Source organism: Pezoporus wallicus, unplaced genomic scaffold (genome assembly GCF_028554395.1).
Source record: "Pezoporus wallicus isolate ANWC-B61680 ecotype Strahan unplaced genomic scaffold, APGP_CSIRO_Pwel_v1 contig_8512, whole genome shotgun sequence".
Taxonomy (NCBI): domain Eukaryota; kingdom Metazoa; phylum Chordata; class Aves; order Psittaciformes; family Psittacidae; genus Pezoporus; species Pezoporus wallicus.
Window position 1 is genome coordinate 927,079 of NW_026635168.1, and position 21,369 is coordinate 948,447.

The 21,369-nt window shown below is 36.8% G+C and overlaps 2 protein-coding genes and 1 long non-coding RNA gene across 4 annotated transcripts; 2 read left to right on the forward strand and 1 right to left on the reverse strand.

Annotated features, from left to right (window-relative positions):
* Positions 1-66: 66 nt before the first annotated feature.
* On the reverse strand, positions 67-21,361 carry LOC130599485 (uncharacterized). Of its 2 annotated transcripts, none has more exons than XR_008972241.1 (3): positions 21,269-21,361; positions 5,864-6,060; positions 67-202 (listed from the first exon to the last, which is right to left on the reverse strand). It is a non-coding gene; the product is annotated as an uncharacterized LOC130599485 (long non-coding RNA). The 2 variants fall into 2 exon arrangements; XR_008972240.1 differs by lacking the exon at positions 67-202 and adding an exon at positions 1,420-1,621.
* On the forward strand, positions 82-6,477 carry LOC130599463 (spondin-2-like). Its single transcript, XM_057409942.1, has 6 exons — positions 82-389; positions 1,185-1,410; positions 1,771-1,994; positions 2,279-2,470; positions 3,520-3,694; positions 5,886-6,477. Exons 1-6 carry the CDS (start codon positions 222-224, stop codon positions 6,062-6,064), a joined length of 1,164 nt encoding a protein of 387 aa, XP_057265925.1. The 5' UTR covers positions 82-221; the 3' UTR covers positions 6,065-6,477.
* LOC130599474 (transmembrane emp24 domain-containing protein 11-like) lies at positions 11,606-18,392 on the forward strand. The gene is made up of 5 exons (XM_057409966.1): positions 11,606-11,845; positions 12,662-12,762; positions 13,549-13,674; positions 15,455-15,601; positions 18,163-18,392. The coding sequence occupies exons 1-5, from the start codon at positions 11,716-11,718 to the stop codon at positions 18,310-18,312; spliced, it is 654 nt and encodes a 217-aa protein (XP_057265949.1). The 5' UTR covers positions 11,606-11,715; the 3' UTR covers positions 18,313-18,392.
* Positions 21,362-21,369: the final 8 nt, after the last annotated feature.

Consider the following 21,369-nt stretch of genomic DNA (forward strand, 5'->3'; position numbering starts at 1 on the left):
CCAGCGTTGGAATCAGTTCATTTGTATAGCTTGGAGGCATTAATCAGAGCAGAGAACTGTAAAGGCACCAGAAAACTCAAACTGTTGCTAAGAATCCAAGGTATTTTTTTTAAGGCATTTCGTCTATTCGGCGTTACAGTCTTCTGATAGGAACCTGGACCAGTTGACAGGCAGGAAACCTCTGATAGTGCACCCGAAAAGCCTGCAAACAAGAAGATGGCATGCCTTTTGCAAACCTGGAAAGTGTAAAGATTACAATAATTGTTGGACCAAAGGGACCCTCTTCAGGCATAAATAGCAAGACTCCTACTGTCTTCTCTTGCAGAGCAACTCAGCTGCCAGCAAAAGCAGGTGCTCTCCCCCTACCAGTGCTCCAGAGGAAACATTTAGTGAGTATTCACAGCTCTTTTTACAAATTAATATGTTCTTAGTGTTTTACTTATATTTGTATAGTTTTCTCAAAGGACAAAAGCATTTAAAAGTAAGTTTTAAAGGCTGCTATTTTAAACAATTGCTGGATTTCAACAGTCTGATGCAATTGCCATACTAATTTAAAAGCAAAATTTGCACAACCTATGACAGCAACTTTTTAAAAATACTGGGTTTTAACAACTGTGTAGCTTAAACAATCTGAAGGAATTACAATGTATTTTAAAATGCACAAGCTATGACAGCACCGTAATTTATATAAATATGAAATGCATTTGATTTTAAATGTTATGCCATAAAACAGCCCTTGTAGAACACAAATTTAAAATAAATCATTTCTTTTGGCAAGGGAACCTGCAATTTAATCTTTAGAAGAATAAATATACCACTAATGTTTTCCACAGAAACAGTTGCTACTCTAATTAATTCAAGATGTGACTCTAATAAGATTTCAAAAGAAAATCAGAAACAGATTTTTCTCAGTGGTAGGACTATTGGCAAGGTTAAGATATTTTTATTTTCATTAGAAACTCTTGTCTCAGGTAGAGTTAGAGATTTGTAGTATAAGCATGAAAAGATCAAATCTGAAAGCATTATAATAATATTTTTAGAAGCACAACAGTTTTTAGTGTTTCAGATGCTTTCTTTTTGGTTATAACTTACAGTACATTACATTTTATTAGGTAACTGTTACTCAATTTTGAGTTTAGAGTGACTAATGTTGCTAACGTATTTTTTTCTTCTTTGTGTGGAAGGGAATGGAAAACCTGACGTTTGTCTACCGCTCCTGTAAAGTTATCTGGACGTTACTTGTAACAATACTAGGTTATGCCAGCAGCTTGCCTGTGGGTGATGATTCTATTTGCACAACGGAGGAACTTGCTAAATACAGCATAATCTTCACAGGGAAATGGAGTCAGACTGCTTTCCCTAAGCAGTACCCACTTTATAGGCCCCCAGCACAGTGGTCATCAATGCTAGGTAAGTGAAGTATGCCCAGTTTTTAGAACAAATGAATCTGTTGACCACTGTGATCTTCTTATTTCTTAACAGTCAATTTTAAGGCAACAAATGAAAAAGGAGAAAAAAAAGCCAAGTTATTAAGAATGAAATGCAGACATGTGAAGTATCCACAGTGCTTTCAAAAATCCACAACTGTTTTCAATTGACTTCTGTATTCAATTGACTGCAGCTGAAATAAACAGAGATAAGCCAAATGTTTTAGTGTTCACTCATTTTTATACACTTTTTTTTTAACCTCAGAAATAAAACAGAGAAATTGAATAAATAGGGACAATCTAAACCAGACTTTAATGTCATGCCGTGTATTCACTCAAATAGGTGTTACTCATAGCTCTGACTACAGCATGTGGAAAAAAAATGAATATGCCAGCAATGGTGTCCGTGATTTTGCTGAAAAAGGTGAAGCATGGGTATTAATGAAAGAAATAGAAGAAGCTGGAGAGAAAATTCAGAGTGTACATGGAATCTTCTCTGCTCCTGCCATTCCCAGTGGTACAGGACAAACATCTACTGAATTAGAAGTGCATCCAAGACATCCCTTAGTAAGTAAATATACATATTAATTTTAAAAGTTTATTTTATGTCACTAGCACCCAAAATTAAAGTGAATTCTCACTTATAGGAATAATGTAATGCAAGGAGCTACTAAAAACTATGTGACATTGAAGGGAGCACTGTACAGGTTCTATAAAGTAGAAGATTACAATGACAGTTCTTACAAAATTTTTAAATTATTTTATATATATATACTATAAGCAGGACTGGAGCATTTAAAAAAAAAAAAAAAAAAGTGATGCAATCCTGATGGATCATTTTGTTTCATTAGGTTTCATTTGTGGTACGAATTGTTCCAAGCCCTGACTGGTTTGTGGGTATTGACAGCCTAAATCTCTGTGAAGGAAACCGCTGGATGGAAGAAGTATCAGTAGACCTATTTCCATATGATGCTGGAACTGACAGTGGTTTTACATTCTCCTCCCCAAACTTTGCCACTATTCCACAGGACACAGTTACAGAGGTAGGTGTATATACATAGGTTAGCACTTAATACCTGTATGTTTTGAGTCCTCCCTTTAAAAGATAAATATCCTATGAGTACACAATAGGCCCTTGCGAATCTGATTCCAGTATTGAAGAGTGCTGACGCTCTCTTTATATAGATTTATTACACAGCTGATAATCCTACTGCTTTTGTTTATTTTCTGTATCATTCAAATTTATTAGGCAAATGAAGCTGGTTCACAAAAATTTGGCTCTACATTTAAAGTTTTTCTGTAAAATCTGACTATTTTTATATCATTTTTAGCAATTCATAAGCCACCAGGAAAATAAAAGTATTCACAAAAGTCCTGGCATTCATAAATATGTATCTAAACATGAAAATTTTTAGTAGTGAATACTGATTTGGGGAGGAGTCTTCAGTTAAAAGCATTGCTGAAACCTGAAACTTACAATTGAGGGAAAGGAGCTAAGGAAAGCAGAGGAGAACTTCATCACTACTGAGGTGACCCCACTTTCAGTCTCTTTTGTTGCTTGATATTCTATATGCCTCATACTTTGCTTTTGTTATTTAAGGGTGGTGGAGAGCAAAGGATTTTGATTCAAATGTTTTAAATACTATAAACATTCAGTTAATCCTTTCTTTAAGGTTTTCTGTAGCCAAATGCTGTGCTAATAAGAGGATCGAGAAGCTGGAAAACAATACAATTGACCTTCTAGAACCATATGATAACAGCTATAGCATAATTAGTACAATATGATACTCTTGTATTCTTCCTTGTAATAACATCTACTTCTTTCCATCAAACCATTCCATACATTACTGTGGTTTTGGTACTTCCCACTGCAGTCCTCTCTAAAAGGTTGGCACAATTCATTGTCTCAGAGGATTATGCACAAAAAGTCTAGGATTACCAACAGTAGTTACGTGGACTGAGGTTCATATAACCTGGTTATATGCATTTTACTTGCCAAAAAAATATTAGTATGATGTATAAACATGATTTTACAGTTACCTTCTTACTAGTAGGATATAGCTTCTTTAAGGTTCTCCTTTTTATTTGACAGATCACTTGTTCCTCTCCAAGCCACCCAGCAAACTCATTTTATTATCCCAAACTCAAAATTTTGCCACCTATTGCTCAAGTAATGATGGTAAAACTGAAGAAAACCCAGCTGGGTCTTTCTGCACCTTTTATTAATCCTCCAGCTAAAAGCAACGAAGTAATAGACTCTGTCTTAGGTAAGTGATTAGTTCTTCAATATGCTCAATTCTGTTATTCCCATTCATTCAGAAAATATATGGAAATCTGGTAAGTGATATGGATGAAACAGGTGATTAGGCAGAATGTTCTCCTATTTGCATAGGAATGGTTTTCAGACTCACCCATGGGAAATAAAACAAGCCAGTTGACAAAAGAGAATTCCTGAAAAAATGAGGAATAAGGATTGCATGTTTGAGCTATGGTTCAGTGGTTTGGGTTCTATTCACAATAAGAGCTTCTCAAGCCTTAGTATTGCATAGATCAGGAAATTTTATGAGAAACACTAATCAGAATCAGAGCTTCAAAATTCTTTGCAACTTTAAAGTAAATATTCATCCTGAAGTTTCTACATGTTGACCAAGCAAAGTAACTATTGTCTTTTTCCAGGTCAGAGGGTTTGATGGTTATATGCAATAAGAATTAATATAATTCAATTGGTCTGGTCATATTTGTGATAGAAACATACACCCACAGCAAAAGTAATGTTCTCTCTCATTTTTCTCAAAAATACTGGCTAATCATCTTGTTTAGGTAGGAACATACTCAAACTATGGACTCAAATCAGTTTTACGGGTAATTTTCAAATCTCCAAATTAATAAATACATATTTAACATAATAGTTGCTTGAAGGGAAAGGTAGCAGTTGGACAGTGTCCACTGAGATTTTCTCATTACAGTTTTCTAGCTGATTTTTACAAAGTGTAAGAAGAAGGGTTAATAATAAGACTGACATCCAAAATACTACTTGTGAGACAACCAAAGGCTAAATCCCCAGTGTTTTCCTAGAAGAGCTGCCATGTCCAAAAGCTTCTCCAGGATGCCTGTAGGTTGCATGCCTCTAGCTCTGTTCTGAAGTTACCTCACAGTCAGCAAAATTAAACTCATTCTCTACACAGTTAAAAGTGCATGATTTATACTTTAATAAATGTATTTCTCTACCAATATATAGCATTTAAATGTATTTCTATTACTAAACACACTATATTCAAAATGAGTGCTACATATCTCATTTTTAGTCATATGCCTTTCCTGCTATTTGAAAGGAACATCTGGCCCTTTTTAGGATAGAAATTTAAAAGAATGCATTTAAAGTATGATATCTCAAAAGTTATTTTTAATCATAGATCCCCATTTTACTCTATATAACCAGCAAATCAGTCTATTTAAAAACATATTGCAGAATCAAAAAGACCGGTTTAATTACCAAAGATCAAACTGTCCCCCTCATTCCCTATGGAAACATGGGAATGAGTGGTCACCGAAGAGATAGTGAGTTCCACTGTAATACTAGAAATCTGTGTCAGAGGTCACATATAGTACCACATTTAAAGCTGGGTTTGTGAGCACCTATTTTACCCACAGACGCTGTAATACCATTTTGATGTGATTTCCTATGAGAAGCAAAGTTTTCATTTAACCTGCTAAGGAATAGTCACCTATATTTTTATGAGAGATATTTTCAATGGAAGTATAGATTATTAAAAGCACTTTAGTTTCTGACTTCTATTTTTGCAGTAAATTCAAACTGTATTGAAATCCCTTTTAGTATTAAAAAGCTTCTAGTGACAGAATATCTTTATTGGCAAAGGGAACTGCAGTGTACATACACAATAAGAAGATGACTTAATGATAAAAAAATGTGACTTTTCTCTAATCCTGAAGCAAATAGGAAAAGAAAGTTAAATGGAATTCTACATGAACAACTGTAAGAACAGTATCTATCTGCAAAGAAATGTAAATATAGCTAAATAAACCAGAGAAAACCTTTAATCCCAGCGTTTTCAGTAAGACATGAGAAGGCAAATGCATAACAAAATCAATAGTAAATGCTTTTTTTAAAGCAATCTTTTGAATACAATTACTTAAAGCATAGTTTTCTTTGATAGGAATTCTATGTTTTCAATTCGGTAGATAATATGCTGCACTACTTATGTGTTACCTCAGACAGTCTGTAGACTGCAATAATAATAATAATAATAACAGTGTTGATGAGCTTAGGAGCTGAAAACAGACATTTTTGTCTGTGGGATATGGATTTTGCTAATGTCACGTGCGTTTTTGTACAAGAAAGAACATTATTTGATCATAGTTCCTTAATGCTCTGCCAATTATGTATTTGACATAAGCACACATTTATGTAATGTCACCTTTTTATTGTGTGTATTGCAGAAACACCACTGGACTGTGAGGTTTCACAGTGGTCTTCCTGGGGTCTCTGTAGAGGTATTTGCAGAAAGACAGGGACCAAGATCAGAACTCGTTTTGTACTTCTTCAACCTGCCAACAATGGAATGCCTTGTCCAAATCTGGATGAAGAAATAGGATGTGAACCAGAGAATTGTATCTGAAATAAAGAAAAGATAATAATTTAGTTAATTTAAAAGTAGAATAAGTTTAACTAAATCTCAATTACATGTCAGTCAATGTTCTTTATAATTTGGGTACGCTGCACTATTTTGCTGAAAAGGTATATTAGATTGATTTTGAAAGCTGTTGTTTAATATCAAGATTTTGAAGGGTTAAATTCCTAAGGTTTAGTGTGACAAAAGTACTTGATCATTTGCAGACCAAAAACCCCAAATAAATCCTTGCTATAAATATACTGTAAGTTCTTGGAGTACCCTCTAGTGGCAGAAAAGAAGACATTTGGAAAGATTATACTTCACACATGGAAAAATCTTTCAGTCACAAAATATAAACTATAACGTTCTTAAATACTGTAATTTGTTGATCTACAGCTATTTATACCTAGACATTAATTTTGTCTCTAAATTATGTTTTTTTATAATTTATTGGCATTGTTGTAGTCTTTCTATATGATGTGTTTAACATGTATTTCTTCAGAAACTACCTACATAAATCAGAATGATCAGATGTTTGCAGTGTGGTTAAGACAGTATTATAACTGAGTAAACTTGTCTTGAGACTTAGGAATATATGAAAATGTCTTTTTCTCTCAAGAATGAGAAGAATATCTGTTATGAGGACATCGGCCAACAAAATTGCTAGAAAAATCAGAAGTGTGGATACTAGTAGATAACCTCTGAACTTAATTAAAAGTGTTATCTGAGATTTAAAACCTAACTGACTGTTGGTGTGTGTCCCTTATAAGACAACTCTCTCAAAGTTAACACCCTTGACCATACCATAAATTACATCATCTTTATATATGCAGTAAATGTGTCCTTGTTTCTTTAAGTGTTTGCTGCTATTTGTGTCATTCTAATCTTACCAGTGTTATAATAGTATCTAAAATTAAGGTATACACAGATATAACAAACACAGTATGTCTGAAAATGTTCCCGACTGCAAATTTTAATGCTCAAATAACTGTTACACAATGAATGTAACATATGGCTTATAAAGGGTTGTGGTTAACAATGAGGAAAAGAATTTTGGAATAGCTGTTCAATAGAATATGTTTACAGTCAGGCCACAAAACTTTTACAGCACACTGCAATTTTATATACATATATACATATACAGCACAGATATTGAACAGGAGAGTTGATTTGAGTTGGTTCTTTTTGGAATATGCCAATATTAGAAAATGTATTATGTATTTAAAGGAGCACATTGGATCCTCTGCAGGGCTGAAACCTGTAAAAGGTTCTCTCTATGTCTTTTTTTTTTTCAGGAGATAAGTCTTGCAAAGACCTGAAGAAATCTGAAACTTTATCAGACTAGACTAAGTTGGTCCTGCACATGCTGATAAACACACAGTTGTTAGAGCTAAGTATAGGAACTTACGCATCATGCATTCTTCAGATTCCCACTGTTGCCTGGTTTTCAAAATGGTTTCACTTACTCTTTTTATTATACCTTTTTTTTTTTTTCAGGTTCCTCTGTTTCCATTCTATAATGGAAATAGTTTTACTGCACTATCATTTTCATATTTTGTGTTTAGTTAATTTCTCCACCTTTTCAATTTTTTTCTTTTTATATTAATTTTACTCATTCTATGTTTTCTTTGCTGTTAGATTTGTTTACTATATAGTTAAATAGTTAACACCATCTCAGAAAACATAAGCATTGCCATGTTTTTACTGTATACATGACCAGAATTTAGGATCTTAGTTCTGCAAAACATGATTTAATAGCGGATCAGCCCCAGTGGTTACTTTACCCCTGAAGCCACATGTTTCCCAAAGGAAAGTGAAAGAGAAGGAATGAGAAGGGGGGGTGGAGTAGAAAGGGAATTGAATATGTAAAAAAACAACATACTTCAGGAAAGTCCAGTTAGTGATATATAACTTTTCTGGTTTAGAGTTTTTACATACATGAATAATCCTTCAAGCAGAAGTTTCCTGTCCAGTCAGTTACCTGATATGGGATTTTTGTAAGCAGTGACTATGGGAGACCTTGGTAAATATGGCATTAAGGATGCCCTTGTGGCTGTATAATGTTTGGCCATAAATACAGTTCCAGGTGTTGCCTTTGCAAACATTAGAGATAGAGACATTTTTTGGTAAGAATGTGGATGCAGTGAGTTCTACTGAAACGCATTCTAATGATGGAGACATTTCTTATAACACTTCTAAACTGATTGATGAGATACGTGATCCCTGTGTGAATATGGATAGACCTTTGTAGCTTTTGCTTTCAGCATAGTTTTGGATTTGTCTTAGAATATTTGGGACAGTGAAAAAACACTGAGAAGCTCTTCCTTTCCTTTCCATTCAGTGTTACAGATGGCTGGCAGCCAAGACACTGTGGTCCTAAATACATGAGATTTAGGGAAGGAAATAGGTAAATTAATTCCTGGGTTAAACTAATCTCAGAAAACACTTTGGGAGGAAATTTGAAATAGCTTTGTAAAGACAATTTTATTAGCAAGAATGTTTTGTAGGAAGAATCAGATTTGATGCCTTGGCAGATATTCTTGCAGAATGGAAGAGATGTTAAAGGTAAGTGTAGCAGCAACAAAAGTCACCATAGACTTGAACTGTGGTCCTACCATAAACTACAAATTGAGTTTGTGTAGTGGAATAGGGTACTTCATTACTGAGAACAACTTGTCCAGTACCTTAAGGAGTTTAAGGTCAGCTAGCTGTGAACACATGAAAGATCTTCCTATTATCTTGTGGTTGCTAGGAATGCCAGATGAAGCTGCATATATATTTGTGTTTTTTACGGGCTGGGGCTTCTCTGTGAACATCTAATACAGCAGCTTGGTGGTTAATGCTGAGAAAAATACAGGACAATATTGTAGATAAGTCACAGTACAGGGAGGACTGATGTGATCTATGAATGGAACTGAACTGAATAGAAAAGCTGGTATCATGCAATAAAAGTCACCTGCTTGAGCCTTAGGTAATCTAAAGGAGAGGTCAGACATATTGTTCTACCAGCTTCTTTAAAATGATTGGGATGGATGCCCAGTATGTGTGTGTGTGTGAAACAAGCTTACTAACTGCTGCTTGAGGCCCTGTTCCATTTCCCTAGGTAAATTTGTGTTCCCACAACTGAGAAGCTCTATCAGAGGGCCACCTCTGTACTATATAAGTGTACAGTATAAATGGGCCAGCTCTATCCAATCAATCTTGTCCACCAAGTTGCAGCTTGGGGAGGGAGAGTCTTGGGTTCATTGAAAAACAGTTCTAATACCCTAATACTCTAAGTTTAGCATGGTCACAGAAACTAATGTGTGCCTATCTAGAAAGGAAGAGAAAGTGTATGGCAGCCTTTCTGATCATTGAGCAGAATGAACACTGTCCCCAGTAGGACATAACTGGAGTGTGAAGAAAAGATCTGAGAGTAATATATGGTATTGAAGGCAAATAGTCCCATTTCATAGTATTCCAAGTCCCAGGTAATTAAGTACATTGGGAATATCTGCTCTGTCACGAATGATCCAACATAAAAAAGTAACTTAGACTATCCGTGACAATATTTAGCGTGCTCAGAAAATAAACCTAGCACTTGATACAGCAATTCTGAAGTCAGCTGAATCCTGTTTAATGGGATGTTGCATGCAGAAGTTGTGCCTGTCTAGCAAAAGTACATAAGTAATGTGTCTATCCCAAGTGATCTGGTCAGAGTAAAGGGTAAAGGGTTGTCCCCTTGTATGTCTTGTGTTCTGCCATTGGAAAATGGAATTTTGGTAACTTCAAGTAGTCAATGAAGAGCTAAAAGGATGATTGCTTAAGTAGCTCACAAACTGCAGATAAATATTTACTTCTTTCAGGTGTAGCAGGGGATGAGAATATATGCAGGTGCATGCCAGTTAAGATCTTCCATGGTGGAGGCGTGAGAGTCCAATTATATGACAAGAATCTATATAATCTAAAATGATTTCTGATGGTTAAATGCTAAAGCAGTAACAGAGTCCTAATATCACCCCTTAGACTCCTGAAGATTCAATGGCCATAAGATACAATTTTTATCCCCTATCCTTAACCATATGGAGTCAAAGAGAAGAAATGCTTAAGGAATCACTTCTCCTTGTCTCATAATCCCTTTATCAGTACAGGGATGTTGTTTTTTTCTGGAGGTGAACTAATTCTTGTGCTAGAACTTCTGTGAAGTTACTTCAAGATGTGAAATGAGCTGAACTAATGATGATTGTAAGCCTGTGCTTACAGAATTGGATAGGAAGCCCAACATAGTTTTATTTATAGGTGTAACCAAATAACACTAAATGCAAATGGGACATTTTAAAAGGCAATTGAAAGAAGGTGTTAGATAATATGAGAAAAGGACTACTCATGATCCTTTGGTGTACGTATTGTATTAAGCGTGCAACTTCTGCAGCTGAGCATTTGACAGCTATATAAAAAGAAAACATAAAATCCAAATTCTACCTTTTCAAGCAAAATAAATGCTGATAAACTTCCAGAAATGAAAGGTGTTTTCCTTAGCTACATGCATATATAGCATGTGTGTGTGCAGTAGAGGAAGCTTATGCACCATAATCTGAAGTCAGGATGACAGAACTCTGAAGTAAACTGAGAGGTTCTTGAAGATACATTCAAGGACATCATCAAACAATTTCATTATCAAATCTCAGATGCTGTTGAGGAACATGGCAGGGCTGGAAAGAGTCGGTGCATTCAGCAGGAGTGTAGCAAGATTCTGAAGGGGAAAAATGAGCTTGAAAATGAATTCTTCTTACTGGGAATGATCCCATAGGTGGATCCTTCCTTGCTGGTAAACTACCGCATATCCTCTCACATTGAAACCACTCTTTCAGACACGTTTATCTCAGTTTATAGGACAAGGAACACCTGAATTGTAAGTTACGTCACCATCTGACATATAGATTGGTCTATATTAGTACAGAGATTAAAAAGAAAGGCCTCAATCATCAATTTACAATATAATTTTCTTTGGAGAATTTATTAAGCAGTATCTACAGAAAAGATATTCTTATGTAGGAAAATCTTATTCAGAAAGCGTTAATTTTATTGTTTTCTTCCGCTGTATCCTATTCATTAGTGTTTCAGATTCTTTCATTGCTTGAGTTTGTTTGACTTTCTTCTTCATATTTCTTTCAGCCCTTTTATGTATTCCCTGGTGGTTTTGTACAGATGTACATGTATGCTCAATGGTTTAGGCTGCAAATTACAAGACTTAATAAAAGAAGAGTGAAGCCCTGGAATAGTCATCCAGAATAAACAGGAAAGATAAATTAACAAGTTCATTTTAGTTGAAAATTGAGTAGTTTATGGGAAGAGATAGTCAATGTGGTTGCTTACAATAACCAAGGGAACTGATCTCAAGTACCTGAAAGGTTCTTTCCACTTTCATGTTCTTCTATGTGTATAATATAAAGTTTTAATCTAGATGCTGGGAAAGGAGAGAGTTATCTTTTTCATGTTATCTCATTCTGCAGAACATGCTGTAGTTATTTATAAATGTGTAACCACCAGCTGCCTTTTCTCACAGGTTTTTTTTCCTCTCAAAAATACACTGATAAGCAGCAAACAGAGGACAACCACAAGACTGCATTTGTAAATAGTTGCTTTCAAAAGCAGTACAACTGGGATACATAAAAAACATGAAAAGCCACTTAATAGGATTTCTTATGAACTCCTGGATTTCATTTTCACTTGCTTTGTATTTTCACAGTGGAGAAAGAGAAGAGAAATGTATAATTGAAGATATTCCCAGGGACACATTGGTAATTGGTAGGTATCTGTCAATGCTATATGATGTTCTAACCTATGCAATAATAAAGATAGCTTGTAATTTAACAGGAAATTCTGTGATTGATGAATATGATAAAGCTATGGGGATAAAAAAAAGGCACACTGAAAATAATTCCCCACAGCAGACGCTGGTCATAATATCTTCACATATCTTGTGTGTCTATCACACAAACAGATGCAGGTTTCTAGAGTGCTTAACTGACTAGACAAAGAAAAAGAATGTCATCTAACTCTACAGCAGTGGAATTGATGCTTCAGTGTGTGCTTTTAAACAGTCTGACTGATTTCCTCGTTTACACTAGAATTTCTGTATGTTTTTCCACATATGAGTGGGAGAGCTACTTTTTTGATTAATGCTGGTGTGGAAAAAAGCAGTTCAAGATGTACAAAAGTTCCATTTCATATGGGATAGAACAAGCGCATTAAATTACTGATAAATATGTAAGACCATCTTAAAAATGGAATTTGAATACAGCATACTTATGCTTTTAGAGGTCTTACAGTGCCTTCTGTATACTCTCTTGCCAGAGCATCAGTAGAAGTAATCAGAAAGTATTACTTGTTAATCGACTATTTTTGTAATATTGTAGAACATTTCCTTGTGTAGTAAAAATTTATTGCCTTTCACACGGCTGCAAAGTGCCCCCTGAGTGATTTTAATCAAAAGCATATGATATATATCTACTACTTTATTGTTAATCATTTATCTTTATATTTTTGCTGAAAAAGCAATAAAGATGTTTAATATTAAACTCTGTTTTTGTTTAACAGACTTTTGCCTCTGTTTTTATTCAGGGAATTACAAAGTGCAACGTTGGGATGTACAGATCCAAGATTTTCTTGAATCTGCTCCTGGTTTAGGAATGATTGTGACTGTTAAATCTCCTTCTGCTGAGGTAAATATGCTTTATGAATGTTTCTGTATGATTTATGAGTTCACTTTTGGTACTAGCAGGCAACACTATATAAAAATAATAGACAATAGACACTTTTGAGGGAATAGTAGATCTTCAGTCTACCAGCTATTTCAGTATTTTGATGCTGAAAGTTATAAACACCTCTTGATTTCTATCAAGGTAAATAGAAGTAGAAATGTTTGATAATGATGTGGGTGGACAATTTTTGCATTAAGGCTGGCTTTGGGAAACCGTCATTAAATATGTGACAACTGAGAAAACAGGGTAAATTACAAAACCCTGAAAATTCATTAATGAAGTAAGGTGGTACAGAATGTACTTAAACAGCAGAAAGGAAAGCTGATAATAAACCAAACTGCAAAACTCAAGATTAACATGAGGCTGCATGTAGTTATCCTGCATAGCAACTGCCTGCATTGCTATGAGTTCCCAAGCTTTTTCAACAATGGACAACTTAAATCTGTGTCTAGAGTAAGTCTTAGTTTTCAAATGTTAAGTGCTTTAGGGAGTCTTGGCTTTTGTACCTTGTAGAAATCTATAACATATCAATGTTCATTGTGAGCTGAAATTGTTGATTTTTCTCTAAATCTATTCTGAAATTCATTCTAAATTCTATTCTAAATTTATTCTGAAATTGAAATAAATTTAATGATGTCAGGAGGTTTAATTGAACACATTTTGCATCCAATTCACAGTACTGGCTTTTGATTGTTTTATTGACATTTATTACGTACATACCCAACATATATAACATCTAAATTACAGGTCCAATTGTCAAAACTGTATGGGCCTCAAGGAACATTTTCTTTTACATCCTACCTTTCTGGGGAGCATTTTATCTGTTTACAGTCTAACTCCACAAGATTTGTGGCACTCGCAGGAAGTAAACTGGTAGGTGATTCCTAAGATATTTGTTGTTGGAATAGTATCCATTGTTTACAAACTACAGAGATTAGAAACTAAATTAGAAGTTGGTCTAACTTCTAGCAGATAATTTAACATTTCCTAGTAATTAAAAGACAAACCTAGAATCATGAAGATGTAGAGATAAAAAGACTCTGTTCTGCTATTTAAGAAGTGAAGATGAATGAGGAAAGGCTAATAACTGTAAAGTGGTTTAATGTTTGTACAGTACTTTGAATGTGAAAGATTCTGATTAATAAGAACTATTTGGTTCAAAATATAAGTATGTAAGATTGAGGCAGGCCAAATTTCATCCTAGATGCATGCTTTAGGAATGTGTAGATGACACAAAACCAAGAAGAGTTAACAGTACTGAAGTGGGACTATTACACTGGAATTAGCAGGTGTTCTTATAGGCTGATTTACAGAAATGAATGGAAATTTAATCCTACGCATTGAAAAAGTATTTAGGTTCTAATAATAAAAGAATTTGCAAAGCTCATCAACTAGAGAGACTAAGGGGGATGAAGCATTGGTTGGTCATAGTTAACTACAAGCCATGCATGTTAGTCTGAGGATACACAAGAAGATTTTTATCTTGTATAGGTGGAGCTGTATTAAAATAATTGTACATGATTCATGCCTCATGTACAGTTCTGGTCATTTATTTAAAAGAAGTGAACAGATGCAAGGGAGGAGAACATTAACAGCACAGATATCAAATAGGGTGGTTTGTTCAGTGTAAGGGCACAGAAGTAAAAAAGAAGAACCAGATGCAGTGGTGCTTATCTGAACTGCTTCAAGGTTAAACAAAGGCTACCATGAGGTTGTGAGATGGATTTCTGGATATTATCATAGAATAGTTAGGGTTGGATAGGACCTTAAGATCATCAAGTTCCAACCCATATCGAGCTGGCTAACTCTATGAGAGCTGAGTTCTTCATTTGCAGTTGATTTGTGAGTAGATCAAAATTCTATCGTGGCAATACCAGGCTCTAAGATTTCTGCAGATCATCTGTTTTGCTAAAATGTTTTTATTTTGTCTTAGGTACAAATTGGCTTCTAGGTGAAATTTCTCCTATTTTAGTAAAATTTTCATTCATGCCAAGCTAAATTGCATAATATTGTGAGCTCCATTCTCCTCTTTTCTTTCTGTGGGTCTGTTGCTTGGCAGGTTTGGGGCATTTTTCTATAAATTGTAAAATAGTTAACAGGTTATTGGAAGGTTTTTCATACCAGATAAACTGTGTGTGAGAAAGGAAAAAAAAACCAAAACTTTATGGATGACTCTGCTTTAACACCAATGCTGCATGCAAATAATGATTCGGCTGGTCTCCAGTCTTATATTCCTGTTAGTGCAGAAAACCTAGAATTGCATCTATAAAAAGCTTCCTGCACTACTCCTGAAGAATGTAATTTCTGTATTAGGATGGAATGTGAAACACAACGAGCACTCCTAATGCTGCTTATTTATTTAACTAGATTGACAAAGAAGAGAAAACATTTTCTTGGTTGTTGAATCAATACTAGCATAAAATAATACCTTAAAATTAGTGATGACTGTAAATTTATATAATTAATTGAAAAATAAAATTAAGAAACACTTTAAATACCACACCTGATTCTAATTTTAGGAAGGATTTCTGTAAGCAGTTAAAACTGGTTTCCTGTCATGAGGTTAAAGGGAAATTATCCATTGTTTCTTTTTTTCTAAGGAATTTTGAAAGTACACAAGACACAGTAATGAGAACATCTTTTCTGTTCACAGCGTATACATTTGGACATTAGAGTTGGAGAACATTTTTTGGATGAATCTGTTGTTCAAGCAAAAGACAAAGTGAATGAACTTAACATTAAACTAGAACATCTAATTGAGGAAATTAATCACATATCCAAAGAGCAAAACTATGAAAGAGTATGTATGTTCCCTATTGGAAATGTTAAAAATATTGTACATAGTTTAATTGATTTATAAAGTATTATGAAGTTTATTATTTAATTACAGTGTTATTTTTAACTAACTCATAAAAATCTAGAGGTGTTTAACCAAAATAGCCTACATCGCCTTGCAAAGTATTTCTAAGCTGTAACATAAAAACTAGTCACTGTGAACTCATGCTTATAGCAGCAGGTGTTATTTTCAAGCAGGAATTGCCAAATATGTTTTTCTTAGTCAGAGTCAGTAACAGGATCTGAACAGGTGGCAGGTATTGTCGCTGGTGATGTTGCCAGCTGTTGTTTCCATGCTGGTCTATGTGCATAAGCTTTATTGGAGTGGGCACGAATGACTGAGTGTATACATTTATACATCTCCATGCAGTTAGAAATAAAGCTTTACTTGAAACAAGTGTACATTTATTAGAATCATAGAATCATAGAATAGTTAGGGTTGGAAAGGACCTTAAGATCATCCAGTTCCAACCCCCTGCCATGGGCAGGGACACCTCACACTAAACCATCTCACCCAAGGCTTCCTCCAACCTGGCCTTGAACACTGCCAGGGATGGAGCATTCACAACCTCCCTGGGCAACCCATTTCAGTGTGTCGCCACCCTAACAGGAAAGAATTTCCTCCTTAGATCCAATCTAAACTTCCCCTGTTTAAGTTTTAACCGGTTACCCCTTGTCCTATCACTACAGTCCTAATGAAGAGTCCCTCCCCAGCATCCCTATAGGCCCCCTTCAGATACTGGAAGGCTGCTATGAGGTCTCCACGCAGCCTTCTCTTCTCCAGCTGAACAGCCCCAACTTCCTCAGCCTGTCTTCATATGGGAGGCGCTCCAGTCCCCTGATCATCCTGGTGGCATTCTCTGGACTTGTTCCAACAGTTCCATGTCCTTTTTTATGCTGAGGACACCAGAACTGCACACAATACTCCAGGTGAGGTCTCACAAGAGCAGAGTAGAGGGACAGGATCACATCCTTCGACCTGCTGGTCACAATCCTTTTGATGCAGCCCAGGATATGGTTGGCTTTCTGGGCTGCAAGCGCACACTGCTGGCTCATGCTCATTTTCACTTTCCTATAGGTATGCAGGCTGTCAGACTGTGTTTGAAGTACATCAACTAATTACCTAAAGAAAGAAATTTGGCTGCAAAAAGGTTCTTGACTGCAGTATGGAAGTGTCAGTAAATCTAAAAAGGCTTAAGCTGCGCTAACGGAACACATTTAGCACAGTGTGTCTTCTGTGAAGAAGGGAAAGCTCTGTTTGCCTTTCTGCTTCAGGATACAATGTCTGCTTCTCATTTTTTTTTATTTCAAACATATGGCCGCATGCAAAGAGTTGTGGTCAATGGCTCAATGTCCGGCTGGAGACCAGTAACGAGTGGCGTCCCTCAGGGATCGGTGTTGGGACCGGTCTTGTTTAACATCTTTGTCGCTGACATGGACAGTGGGATTGAGTGCACCCTCAGCAAGTTTGCCGATGACACCAAGCTGTGTGGTTTGGTTGATACCCTGGAGGGAAGGAATGCCATCCAGAGGGACCTTGACACACTTCTGAGGTGGGCTGATGCCAACCTCATGAAGTTTAACTGTGCCAAGTGCAAGGTCCTACACCTGAGTCGGAGCAATCCCAGGCACAGCTACAGGTTGGGCAGAGAAGAGATTCAGAGCAGCCCTGCGGAGAAGGACTTGGGGGTGTTGGTTGATGAGAAAATGAACACGAGCCGGCTTCAGTGTGCGCTTGCAGACCAGAAAGCCAACCGTATCCTGGGCTGCATCAAAAGGAGTGTGACCAGCAGGTTGAAGAAGGTGATCCTGCCCTCTACTCTGCTTTCGTGAGACCTCACCTGGAGTATTGTGTGCAGTTCTGGTGTCCTCAACATGAAAAGGACATGGAACTGTTGGAACAAGTCCAGAGGAGGCCACAAGGATAATCAGGGGCCTGGAGCACCTCCCATATGAAGACAGGCTGGGGAAGTTGGGGCTGTTCAGCCTGGAGAAAAGAAGGCTGCTTGGAGACCTCATAGCAGCCTTCCGGTATCTGAAGGGGGCCTATAGAGATTCTGGGGAGGGACTCTTCATTAGAGACTGTAGTGACAGGACAAGGGGTAACAGGTTAAACCTTAAACAGGGGAAGTTTAGGTTGGATATAAGAAGGAAATTCTTTCCTGTTAGGGTGGTGAGGCACTGGAATAGGTTGTCCAGGGAGGTTGTGAATGCTCCATCCCTGGCAGTGTTCAAGGCCAGGTTGGACAGGGCCCTGGGTGATATGATTTAGCATAAGGTGTCCCTGCCCACAGCAGGGGGGTTGGAACTGGATGATCTTAAGGTCCTTTCCAACCCTAACGATTCTATGATTCTATGATTCTATACCCACCCTCTGGATAAGAACAAACTTTCATTTTTATCAACATGAAAAAAGTGTTTGTTCACTACTGTGCAGAAGAGGGTTGCCTGTCTAGTTACCTGCACAGCAGCATGAAACATACAGATGCCAAAAGGTAACAATTATGCTTTTCTTTTTTTCTTTAGGAGCGTGAAGAAAAATTTCGGAAGACAAGTGAAGGAACCAACAGTAATATTGTTTGGTGGGCTATTGTACAAACACTGATCCTCATCTCCATTGGAATCTGGCAAATCAAATCACTCAGAGATTTCTTTATCTCTAAGAAGCTTGTTTAAGTCTTATAAAGTAAATGCCCAGGTTCAAAAACTGCACACCATGTAACACTTAATGTATAAAAAAACCTCCTATGAGAAAATTGGTTTCTCCATTTATATTACAACCACTGACATCCCCTTACATTTTATTCCTTGAATCCCCTGCTTTATCACTTCCCTCCCCCGCAGAGGTAAAGTTAAATGTAAAAGAACTCAGTGACTAAGGCAGTGACTTAAGTTCAAAGCAGGATTGTTATATCTAAAATAAAAATAAATAAAAGAAACCCAAACTTAATATTTTGAGTTTTTCTACTTGCTAAGTAATCTTATGCGATACTACCATAAAAAGTTCAGCATTTCAGACTGACTGAGGTTCAGATAGTAGGCAGAGAAACAACTGTGCTCCCTGCTGTGCTTAATTTGCTGTCAGTGTCTTGAAGTCCACCTAGCTGTAACACCTACCTTTTCCTCAAATATAATTGTGAATGTTTTCTTCTAAAATATTCAAAGTTTTCAGTGACAGGGGAGCCCACCCTTAAGATTATGACCAGCAGCTGCAGCAATTACCACGGAAGAGAGAGACCCACACAAACACTTTGGAATTTCACTTCCTTTTTACTTTCAGATAAACCCTAAACATTAGGCTAGAGTTGAGACCAGACCTTGCCCACAGTTGTTTATGTAAGTTATGGTATTTATGAAGTAAAGTCAAATCATAGATTTCTTAATAAACACTGAATTTGTGACTATATTTTTTATTTTATTACTATACTGAATTCTTCAGTCTGTTTCTGTGTTGGAGAATTATTTCTATTTTAATTATTCAGCAGTCATATGATGACTGTCTAAGGAGCTTTCCAGTTTTTGACGTAATCGTGTATTTACATTTCACTTACTGCAACTTTGTTGACTATTTCTTTAGGCCTTAATTTAGGTAGTTTATGTACAACTACCAGAACAAGCTACAGTATCATGTAATTAAAAGTCAAAAGCTATGGTTAATAACTCAGATAAAACACCAGAAGTGTAAGAAGGAGCTGGAGGTGGTTATAACATCACCCACCTCAGCACTTGATTAAAATATAATTAACTTGAAAAAGTTTCTTGATAGCGCTGTGATAGTAGAATATTGTGGTTTGGCATCCTACTTCTCTTTCCAGACCCTTCACTAATTTAAAAGGTAGTAAAAGCTGAGATATCTCTAGACCAATTATTGTTTCAAAGGCACTGCTTTTTTTTTCTGTTTTCTATCTTCTCACCTTTTGTTTTCATTAGCAAGGAAATGACATTGCCCTTTAAGTTCACTTACATTTCCAGCATGAGAATTAAAGTGCATCTGTGTGTATGTGAGAATCCATAAAGCTGATAAAAAGTAGAGACAAAAGACAATGCTCTATGGACCGCATCAATCAAAATTAAATCTCATAAAGCTACTCACTGAGGTGTGTCCTAGATTTAAAAATTCTGAGACTTTAGAGTTGTCACTTGAAATGCCCTTGAAATAAGTGTTATTAAATTGAAATAAGTGTTATTAAATTCACTTTTGTAGAGCACTCACACACAATATGTCTTGTAATAACATCTTTGCTGCTGGGAAAGATGGAAAGATGTGTTAAAACTATATGGTATATGAAGACAATGAAGAAAGCTTAATAAAGGTTTGCTACAAGGTTGTGGTTCAGAATTTAGTTGATATTTAGTGTAACTACATAGAATCATAGTATAGTTAGGGTTGGAAAGGACCTTAAGATCATCCAGTTCCAACCCCCTGCCATGGGCAGGGACACCTCACACTAAACCATGTCACCCAAGGCTCTGTCCAACCTGGCCTTGAACACCGCCAGGGATGAAACATTCACAACTTCCCTGGGCAGCCCATTCCAGTGCCTCACCACCCTTACAGTAAAGAACATCTAACTACATCCCAGTGACAAACTTTTCTCACTTAAAATGCACTTAAGCTTTAAATCAAAAGGACAGGCACCATGTCAGAATCTATAAAGGAGCTGATTATGTTCCTCTATATTAATTAAGTCTACACTCAAACAAGCACTGAGACTTGGAGCCTCGACTATAGCTTGAAAGCACTGCATTTTTTATCTACAATAATAATTAAATATCTTTGCTTTGATGAAATGCTTTCAGTCTCCTTCAAGATTTTTAATTAACTCTATAAAGTAGAAGCTGATTCATAGCTGTTTTGGGAAGCGCTTTGGGGTCAGTATTCTTTATGCACTTAAAAGCCGAAGGTTGCTCCTGTGCAGTCTGTGTCTGTTGTACCCAGAGCTACAGCCTGCACTGCAAGTAGATCTGTAAGGGAATTTTCCCATAAAATTTTCATCAAGGGAAATTAGCAAGCCCTGGGGTTTTTTACAGTCTAAGAAATTAAACTCAAACCTCCTTGTTTTGCTCTTTTTCCTCACTCAAAGCAACAAGAAACCTGTGACAGTAGATTAATAATAGTCACAGAGCCTGGAGAAGGCTGCGTGGAGACCCCAGAGCAGCTTCCAGTATCTGAAGGGGGCCTACAAAGGATGCTGAAGAGGGACTCTTCATCAGGGACTGTAGCGATAGGACAAGAGGTGATGGGTTCAAGCTTAAAACAGATTTAGGTTACATAAAAGAAAGAAGTTATTTACTGTGAGGGTGCTGAGGTGCTGGCACAGGGTGCCCAGAGAAGCTGTGGCTGCCCCATCCCTGTCAGTGCTCAAGGCCAGGTTGGGCACAGGGGCTTGGAGCAAGCTGCTCTAGTGGAAGGTGTCCCTGCCCGTGCCAGGGGGGTGGAACTGGATGAGTTTAAGGTTGTTTCCAACCCCAACCTGTGCTCCTATGATTCCTGTGTTTAAAAGAGTGAAAAAGCACTGCTGTTTTCCACACACCTGCTGTCCTGTCAGCAGTCCCTGCTGCATAGGTGCCCCTGTGATGAGGACAGAGCTCATGGGGAAGCCCCTACCCAGAGCCCTGAATGCTGGTTGACCCCAGCTGCTCACGTTTGGGGAAGAGAAGGGGAAATCTCTCAGAGAGGATTCCCTGCATGGGCACTCTCTCTGGTTTGGTAGTGAAGGGCCAGAGAGCCTC

What these genes read in the sequence shown, in the direction of transcription:
- LOC130599463 (XM_057409942.1), top strand. Translation starts at nt 222, where the DNA reads ATGCCTTTTGCAAACCTGGAAAGTGTAAAGATTACAATAATTGTTGGA. An exon ending in TGCTCCAGAGGAAACATTTA is followed by an intron (nt 390 to 1,184) that starts GTGAGTATTCAC and finishes TTTGTGTGGAAG; the next exon opens with GGAATGGAAAACCTGACGTT. An exon ending in CACAGGACACAGTTACAGAG is followed by an intron (nt 2,471 to 3,519) that starts GTAGGTGTATAT and finishes TTTATTTGACAG; the next exon opens with ATCACTTGTTCCTCTCCAAG.
- LOC130599474 (XM_057409966.1), top strand. Translation starts at nt 11,716, where the DNA reads ATGAAAAGCCACTTAATAGGATTTCTTATGAACTCCTGGATTTCATTT. An exon ending in CACTCGCAGGAAGTAAACTG is followed by an intron (nt 13,675 to 15,454) that starts GTAGGTGATTCC and finishes TTCTGTTCACAG; the next exon opens with CGTATACATTTGGACATTAG. An exon ending in AAGAGCAAAACTATGAAAGA is followed by an intron (nt 15,602 to 18,162) that starts GTATGTATGTTC and finishes TTTTTTCTTTAG; the next exon opens with GAGCGTGAAGAAAAATTTCG.